The sequence below is a fragment of the Sceloporus undulatus genome, chromosome 5, assembly GCF_019175285.1.
Source record: "Sceloporus undulatus isolate JIND9_A2432 ecotype Alabama chromosome 5, SceUnd_v1.1, whole genome shotgun sequence".
NCBI classification, from domain to species: domain Eukaryota; kingdom Metazoa; phylum Chordata; class Lepidosauria; order Squamata; family Phrynosomatidae; genus Sceloporus; species Sceloporus undulatus.
The window spans coordinates 182,764,249-182,773,563 of NC_056526.1; the positions used below are offsets into that span (position 1 = coordinate 182,764,249).

Here is a 9,315-nt window from a genome sequence, read left to right on the forward strand (position 1 = left end):
TTGTGTGCCTTCAAATCATAATTAATATTTGTTGTTACTGTGTGCCTTCAAGTCATTTCAAACTACAGTACTTCTTCTTGTGTGCCTTCAACTCATTAATAATAATAATAGTTGTTATTATTATTGTTATTATTATTATTATTGGAAGTAGGGCTATGGCTGAAGGTGAGGGGAACCAAAGAGAGGCCTGTTGCGAGGCGCCCTCCCGCCTCTTTCCTGCTCCGACTGGAGTCAGGCTCAGATTGGCGCTGATTCGGGACTATATGAGTCACCCGCCCGAGAGGCCGCGGTGGCAAGTGCGCATGCGCAGTGCGGCCGGCGCCCACAAGGCGAAGAGGAGGAGGAGGAGAAGCAAGTGAGCGGAGCAGAACTAGGCAGCGGAGGAGGAGGAGGAGGAGGAGGCGGCCATTGTGTGGTGAGTGGCGAGGCAAGGAGGGAGGGGAGCGGGCGTCCTCCACGCCATGGAGGACCAGGCACCAGGGGATGGAGGACGGTCCGGGGGAATGGAGGCCCTGGCCGAAACAAAAACTCAGATCTCTCTTAAAGCCATGCTCAAAATGGAGGACGCTTTGGAAACGGAGGTCAAAATGGAGGACGGGTCCTGGAAGAAAAGAGGAGGAGGGCCCAGTCTCTCTCTGGATCAAAGAAAGTGCGATGAGGATGATGAGGATGATGATGATGATTTCTTACCGAAGGAAGAGGCTTCAGAAACAAAATAATAATAATAACAATAACAATATATTTCTTATATAAATAAAATAATAAATAATAAAATAAATAATGATTATATATATATATATATATATATCCAAAGGAGAGAGGCTTCAGAAAGATAATAATAATAATAATAAATTGATTTCTTATTCAAAGAGGGAGGCTTCAGAAATATTATGATAATGATAATAATAGTTATTGTGATGTTAATAATGATGATGATGATGATGATGTTGGTGAATGGAGGCGGGAACAATTCGTTATATATAAAAATAATTATATATATCTAGTATTTTCCCTGCCTTTCAACAAATAATATTCACCAGCTTCAGTTAAAACATAAGTTTAAAAGAACAAAGGAGTCCCTTCCCAAAATGAAAGCTTGAAAGCACTGAAGACTTAGAGGAACGTGATGAATCCGTGCTTCTGAGTCATGTTCAAAATGGAGGACATTTTGAAAACTCCTGGAAAGAAGGTTAAAATGGAGGACAGGTCCTGGAAAAAGGAGAGGTCCAGTCAGTCTGGAAGAGAGAGGCCTCAGAAAGTAGAACAACAACAACAACAACAGCAGTTATGTATATATTTACCTGCCTCTCCCCATGGATGAAATTATATTCATCAATTTCAATCCAAACATTAAAACACACATCAGTTTAAAAGAACAAATAAGAGACATACAAGGGGACCAGATGTCCCAAAACACAAAGGAGGACAAAGCGCCGGAAGAAACAAATGGGAGGATTGTCCAAAATAACAGCTAAAAACACTCTTCTAGATATGAATCCTTGCTGCTTCGTCGTGCTCAAAATGGAGGACATTTTGAAACGCTTCTGGATGGAAGACTTAAAATGGAGGACTGTCCCGGAAAAGGAGGAGGAAGGTCCGCTCACTCTGGAGAAAAGAGCCTTCAGGAAGTTAAAAATTATAACAATGATGATGATGATGTATTTCTGTTTCTTTCCAGCCCCTCCCTTTGGATCGAGACAGGGAACAACATGCAATATTTATCCACTTCACTTACAGCATCATTTTAAAAGAGCAAATGTGACCCATGGATGGATCCCATTGTGGAGAAAGGCAGGATATCAATGCTGGGAAGGAATAAAATGCAGGAGGACCAGATGCCCTGAACCCAGAGAAGGACAAGGCACTGGGGAAATGTAGGACAAACTGTAGGACAGTCCAAAAGAAAAGCTTAAGGAAGAACACTCCTATAACTATAAATACATGCTTCTTCATCCTGCTCAAAGTGGAGGACATTTTGAAATGGCTCCTGGACAGAAGGTTAAAATGGAGGACTGTCCCGGAAAAGGAGGAGGCCTGGTCACTGTGGTGGAGGGAGGCTTCAGAAAGTTGTTGTTGTTGTTGTTGTTATTTCTTACCCACCTCTCCCCATGGATCAAGACAGGGAACAACAAATAATATGTATTTCTTACCCACCTCTTTGGATTGAGGCAGGGAACAACCACAAAGCAACAAATATGCATCATTTAGTAGCACAACTTTTAACATCAGTTTAAAAGAACAAACAAAACACACATAGGGGGGCCAGATGCCCCGACCACAAAGGAGGACAAGGCACCGGAAAACGTAGGGCAGTCCAGAAAAAATGTGGGACGGTCCACAATAAAAGCTAAGTACACTCCCATAAATATAGATTGGTGCTTCTGAGTCATGCTCAAAATGGAGGACATTTTGAAACGCCTCCTGGATGGAAGATTAAAATGGAGGACGGGGGGAGGAGGAGGAGGCCTGCTCACTGCAGGAGGGGGGCTTCAGAAAGAAAGGTGTAATGACAATGATAACGATAAATGTTTATTTCTTACCCATGGATCGGAGCCAGGGAACGACAACAAATAGGCCTGGGTTAAAAACACAGCTTCAGTTAAAACATACATCAGTTTAAAAGAACAAACAAGACATACACCTATTAAAAAACCTATGTTTAAACCAGGGATTTTTGTAACTTAAGTAATGTTTGCAACAACTGGGGAAGAAATCCCAATGCAGAAAACCTGGTTTTGCTCTCAGTGTGGCTCTAAATTGTTATTGCTGTTGTTGGTTGAGTGCCTTCAAGTAGTTTCTGACTTATGACAACCCTAAGGTGAACCTAACATAGACTTTTCTTGGCAGTTTGCCATGGCCTTCCCTCTGAGGCTGAGAGAGTGTGACTAGTCCATGGTCACGCAGTGGGTTTAGTGGCCGAGCTGGGAATTGAACCCAGGACCTTGCAGAGTCATATTCCAACTCTCAAACCACAACACCACACTGGCTCTTGTGAGATTGGCGGGGGGACAGAGGGGGGCTTCAAACAAACCCAAGATAGTAGAAGAGCTTGTCGTTCCTTTTTTGCTCTCAGTCTCGGAGCTGCCTGAAGATTACCCTTTTTTTGGCCTAAATATCTGCCAAGGCTGCATCCTGTGCCATCCTGGGATTGGCAGTTTAAGGAGGCGCACTGAGCATTAGCCAGAGAGCCCCACTAGTCCCTGTAACCAAACTACAAATCCCAGGATTCTATAAGATGTAATAATTTAATTATGTTTTAATGTACCATTTTTATATGCTTTTAACTGTACTGTTTTTAAATGTTGTAAGCTGCCCTAAGTCCTAGTTTTGGGGAAAGGGTGGGATATAAACAAATACAATGTGGTGGTGGTGGTGGTGATGATGTAGATGTAGCCAGGGCAGCTATAATGAAATCATTCATGTTGTTGTGTGCCTTAAGTCATTTCTGACTTGTGGCAACCCTAAAGAGAAACTATCATGGAGGTTTTTTTGGCAAGATTGTTCAAAGGAGGTTTGCTATTGCTTCCTCTGAGGCTGAGAGAATGTGACTTGCCCAAAGGCACCCAGTAGATTTCATGGCCAAGCTGGGAATTGAACCTTGGAATTTTCCTTTTGTTTGTCACATTGGCTGAACTTTATTTGGATACAGATTGTGTACTGGTATCTAAACCTTCAAATTAAAATGTGGGGCAAGTCAAAAGTCAGGTAACCAATTACCTGTTATTAGCTCTTAGTATGTTGGGGAACATATAATGTTTCAGGAGCCAGTGTGGCATAGTGGTTGGAGTGTTGGACTACAACTCTGGAGACCAGGGTTTACTTCCCAGCTTGGCCATGAATCCCACTGGGTGGTGCCCTTGGGTAAGTCACATACTCTCAGCCTCAGGGGAAGGCACTCGTAAACTTATTAACAAATCTTGCCAAGAAAACCCCATGATGGGTTCCCTTTAGGGTTGCTATAAGTTGGAAACAACTTGAAGGAAGCCATACAACAACAACATAATTGTGTTCTGTGAAAAGACTTCTGCTGACTTTAATGTGTACATATCCAATGTGTATTTTTTCTTTCTCATTCTTTTATTAAAAGGGATCGTCGCCACTGCTGCTGCCCTCCTTCTGAAGCCCTTCCATCGCTGGCAGAGTGCAGTCTGCACTGAGCAGATCACCTGTCCTTTACATCGCTGGCTGCAGATCATTCAGAAGCAACCCAGCAAATTCCTTCTGGCTTCAGGCACAGATGTGATTATAAGGCCTTTACAGCCTCATCTTTCTGCTTCTTTCTTCCCTGGGCTTGCGGATTTTAAGGTGCTGTTGCAGAATGCCGAAACGTAAATGCAAATTTAGTGAACGTTTAGCAAACAAATATAAGTTATTTAAAGATGGTAGGCATAAATATGAAGCTGAGTGCCTCATTTGTCCTCCAGGAACATACATTTCCGTAGCCAATAAAGGTAAGTCAGTTAAAAAGAACATTTAAATTAAATTAAAAGTATTAATTTAATTTAAAAACATTTTAAATCACATGGCCTCCATTTAAAAAAACACCTGTGTGTACTCTTTACAGGGTCACAAGATTTGGAAATTCATCTCCAGTCCCAGAAGCACAAGAGGAATGCCCAAAGTTACTGTAACATTGTGGAGTTATCAAGTTTTTTCAGTCAGTTATCAAAATCGACACAATTGGTAAATGCGGCAGAGGCAGCGCTGGCATTTCACACCGTTAGCCACTATTCGTTGTATCGATCTATGGATTGTACACCTAAGCTAAATGCTGAAATTTACTGTGACTCTGATATTGCCCAAAGTGCGTCATGCCCTAGGACAAAGACTGAAACTATAATAAACAAAATTCTTGGGCCGCATTCTGTTGATGTGACAATACAGTCCTTGAAAGAGATCTCATGTTTTGGGGTTAGCATAGATGATAGCAATCATCTGTCTCTGAAAGTGTTCCCAATTTTAATCCAGTTTTTTGATTATAAAGCAGGAGGTATTCAGAGTAGAGTTATAGAGCTTGAAGCAATTCCCAGTGAAACTTCGGACACAGTTTCATCCTACATAAGCAGTACGCTAAAACACTTTGATATTCTTAACAAATGTGTAGCATTTGCTGGTGACAATACAAACACTAATTTGGGGGGCCTTAAAAGGGCTGAGGGTAACAGTGTTTTCAGCAAACTGAAGAAAAGCGTGAACAAGAATTTAGTTGGTATAGACTGTCCAGCGCATATCCTTCACAATACTATTCAACATGGGGCTGACTGCTTAGCAGTTGATTTGGAGTGTGTAGTCATCAAACTGTATCATTATTTTTCCACTTATGCAGTAAGAACAGAACAACTGAAAGAGTACTGTGAATTTGTTGATACAGACTACAAACAGCTACTGTCCCATACTAAAACCAGGTGGCTATGTCTGTTTCCAGTGATTCATAGAATACTTGAGACGTATGAAGCTTTGCAGTCATATTTTTTGTCTTTGCCTAGTCCCCCTAAAATCCTGAAGGATTTTTTCTCCGCTAGGTTGAGTAAGGCATATTTGTGGCACCTACATTCGTTAATGTCTGTTTTTTATGACAACATCAAGGAGATTCAAAAAGAAAAAAATTCCATCATTGACATAATGAATATAATAGAAAATGTATCTTCCCTGCTGGAGAACAGGTTGGAAAGCTCCTTTATTTCTCTTAAGACTAAAGAAGTGCTGTCATGCGCCCGGGAGGAAGGATTTGATAGTGAAGTGGATTGTTTTATGGAAGAAGCAGTGTCTCTGTACAGGGAATGCTATGGTTATTTAAATAAATGGAGTGTCTCATTTGCAGATTTTCACTGTTTCAAATGGATGGATTTGAAAGGAAAGGTACTCATGAAAGATGTGGAAACATGTATAAACTTTTTGGGTGAAAAGGGGATCTTGATTGATGATGCAAAATGCTGTGACCAGTTGTGTAATTTGAACAAGTTTCTTGAACACTACAGCACAGACCTTGAAAGTAGGTCATCTAATGATAAGTGGGTTAAATATTTTGAGAGTTGCAAACATGACGAATGCCACTCAGAACTACTTAAAATGGCAGAATATTTCTTTTCACTGCCAGGACACAATGCAGATCTTGAAAGTTTTTTCTCCTTAATTTCAGCACAGTGGACAAACGAAATGAATAATTTAAATGTCGATTCGGTGAAGGGTTTGTTGCTAGTAAAATACAACTTTAAGCATTTGTCTTGTTCGGAGTTCTATAAGTACATTGTAAGCCAACAAGGCATTTTAGCAGAGATAAGCTCATCAATAAAATACGAGTGAGTACAGCATAAAGTACAGGACATGTAATATAGTTGTAAATAAACAACATGAAGTGAATTTATATTTCTATAAGTGTTTCTGGCTTTTGTTTTGTAATGTCCTGCTGCATAACAGTTCTACATTTTGCAGTGTTTTGTCCTCCTTTGAGGTTGTGACATCTGGTCACCCTGAGGCCAGAGGAAGGTTTGGCCTGAGAAATAGAGGTGCTTCCAGAGAAAGAAAGAAAGAAAGAAAGAAAGAAAGAAAGAAAGAAAGAAAGAGATTGTCCCGAGGGCATGATTCTCAATGTCTCTGCCCTGCTGTATCTGAAATGAGCATGGACAAGCAATGCAATAATTTTTATTTGAGATTCATGTAGGAATTGTTGGCCAGGATATGTTACATTCAAAATTCATGCATAGATCTTGCAGCTTGAACATAAGCAGCTTCCTTTTAGTCACTAGAAACTTTCACATATCTTCAGGGTGACCAGACACCCCCTTTTTCCAGGACATGTCCTACATTTAAACCTTCTATCCAGGAGGAATTCCAGAATGACTTCAGTTTTGAACATGACATAAAAGCCCATTGAGTAGCACCACATTTGCTGTTCCCCTTTGAGCAAAACCACTACTTGGCAGCCTTTCCTCACTGCAAACAGGGGGAGAGGATGGATCCTTATAAAGTTCTTTTTTTCCTAGGAATAGTAGCAGACAAGACTCCGGATTCAGAACTTGGGGTGCATTTGTTTCTCTGAGCGGAAAAGGGCAGCAAATGGTGTAATGGGCTACACTGCAAATGTTGAAAGGGTTCTCCCCCCCCCCCCTTAATTTCAGAACAATAGACAAATGAAAGGAATCATTTAAATGCAGCTAAGGATTTGGTTGCTAGTAACATACAATTGTAAGCATTTGTCTTGCTCAGAGTTGTAGAAGTACCTTGCAGGCCAACAAGGCATTTTAACAGACAAGTATGACTGAGTATATAATACAATATGGAATATGTAATATAGTTGCAAATAAACCATATGAAAGGAATTTATATTTACATGAGTGTTTGTTGCCTTTATTTGGTAATCTACATTTTTCTTGAATGTTCTACATGTTGTGGTTCTTCATCCTTAGATTCCTAACACTTCTCTAGGCATTTTAGGGTCCTCCAGTGCAATTGTATGGCCAACTTCTACCAGATGTTGGCCATAGAGTTGCAGTGGAGGACCAGGAAATTCCTAGAGAAGTGTCCTCTCAAGTAAAAAAAAGTTTTTATTTGTGGAATTTTCACTTTTATGGAAATCCCTAATCCCAGTGAAGGCGGCAGGCCCATTGTACTGTATTTTTACCTTACACATAAATAATTTAATTAAAATCTGATACATTTTAATCGGAAATAATATTTCTGTTTTATTGTACTGTTTAGATATTCTATCTTTCTTGATTTCCGGAGGGCCCTACCTCTCTTGGAGTAAAGTTTTTATTATTATTTTAAACCAAGTTTTTTTTATTATTATTTGAAACCGAGATTCTTTTAGGATTTCTGTTGGATGATAGTGCAATCCTAGCCATATCTCCTTAAAAGTAAGCCCCATTGAATTCACCAGGACTTGGTCACAAGAAAGTGTGTAATAATATTTTCCCTTCTCAGAACCTCTCAGCTCTACATTGGATCTGTTTCCTTGCATGAGTAAGATACCAGTTTCATCTTCCAAAGATTTCTGAGGTTAGAGAAAAAAATTTAAATGGTGTTCCAAAGAATTAACCAATTGTCTAGACATGGAAATCCTTGGCTTTCACAAGTCAAGTTCTATTTCCTATATCTTCCACTTGCTATTTGGCTTCCATTAGCCAAATAGCCCTAACATCTCAGGGTCTGAGTTGGTACTAACTTTGCAGCCCTATGTTGTAGTAGCAAGACTGTTGTCTGCATACCATTTAACAGGTGAAAACTGTGACACATGGCAAAATTTATTAATGTGGAAGAACACACAAGTTTAGAGAGGCTGCAGCAGTTTGCTTTTGTCTGAACTTACTGGGAAGAACACGATTCCAGTCCCTCCTCTCCATTTGCAGAGTTAACAGAGTACAAACTATATTTGCAATTTGAACTCAGTGTGTAGCAAATGAAGGACATTTGAGGACAAAGGGAGAAAGTGAGAGGAGAAAGAAATGCCTCTTACGTTGCAATGGAGCAAAAAACCAAAACAAAACACGGGTTCAGCAAGGAAGATTTGCTATAGTTCTGTCCTAAATGACAGAATTCAAGGCTTGCAACCACCTCCTGCAAAAACAGCCTAAGAATCCAGGTTAAACAAAGTCTTTTCCTAACCATCTTGGCATTTGCTGAAATGTAGGTCAACTAAGGGAATTGCTATGAGATTTGTTAAGCTCTCCTTGTTTGCCCGGATGGGGCAGTGCTTCCTTGTTTATATAGGAAAATTCAATGTTACGCATATGCAAGTAGATCACAGAAATCATAGAGCCCAAGTCATCCAAATTGTTCTACTTCCACAAATCTTACCGCCACTTGTTTATTCTTCATATCACCAAATATTCACCATAAGTTCCTTATATTAAGTTATTTTAAAAATAAATGAATGTGAGAACACACATATCTATGGAAATACTGAACCACAGATCCCAGGTGGGCTCTGGATAACTAAAGGATGGAAATGCAATTTACTAATGCTTATTATTATTATTATTTTACACACATATCTCAATTTTTATCTCTGTTGAGCATTGCTACAATTCTATTTCTCAAATAGCTTTATAGCACGGGTTCATATTTTCCTTATTCTCCAAACCAGGGCATTTGATTGCTGGGGAAATGGAGTACTTTGCCTGCTGAATGCTTCCATTGGTATAGTTCACAGCTGCACCAAACAGCTATGTCTATCAAAATGTAGTAATCTAGGGATGGAAATAATGTTTGTAAGTATTCAAATCTCAGATAAAAAATGGAGAGTCCTGAGTTTCAGAAAACTCTGCCAAGAAAAATGCACGGGTGCATTTAAATGGTAGAAACTGCGATTTGGCA

The 9,315-nt window shown here is 39.9% G+C and overlaps 1 protein-coding gene across 1 annotated transcript; it reads left to right on the plus strand.

The window, feature by feature from the left end:
* The first annotated feature begins 348 nt into the window (after positions 1–348).
* On the plus strand, positions 349–7,329 carry LOC121931801 (SCAN domain-containing protein 3-like). Its single transcript, XM_042469832.1, has 3 exons — positions 349–415; positions 4,088–4,451; positions 4,565–7,329. The coding sequence occupies exons 2-3, from the start codon at positions 4,319–4,321 to the stop codon at positions 6,301–6,303; spliced, it is 1,872 nt and encodes a 623-aa protein (XP_042325766.1). The 5' UTR covers positions 349–415; positions 4,088–4,318; the 3' UTR covers positions 6,304–7,329.
* The last annotated feature ends 1,986 nt before the right edge of the window (positions 7,330–9,315 follow it).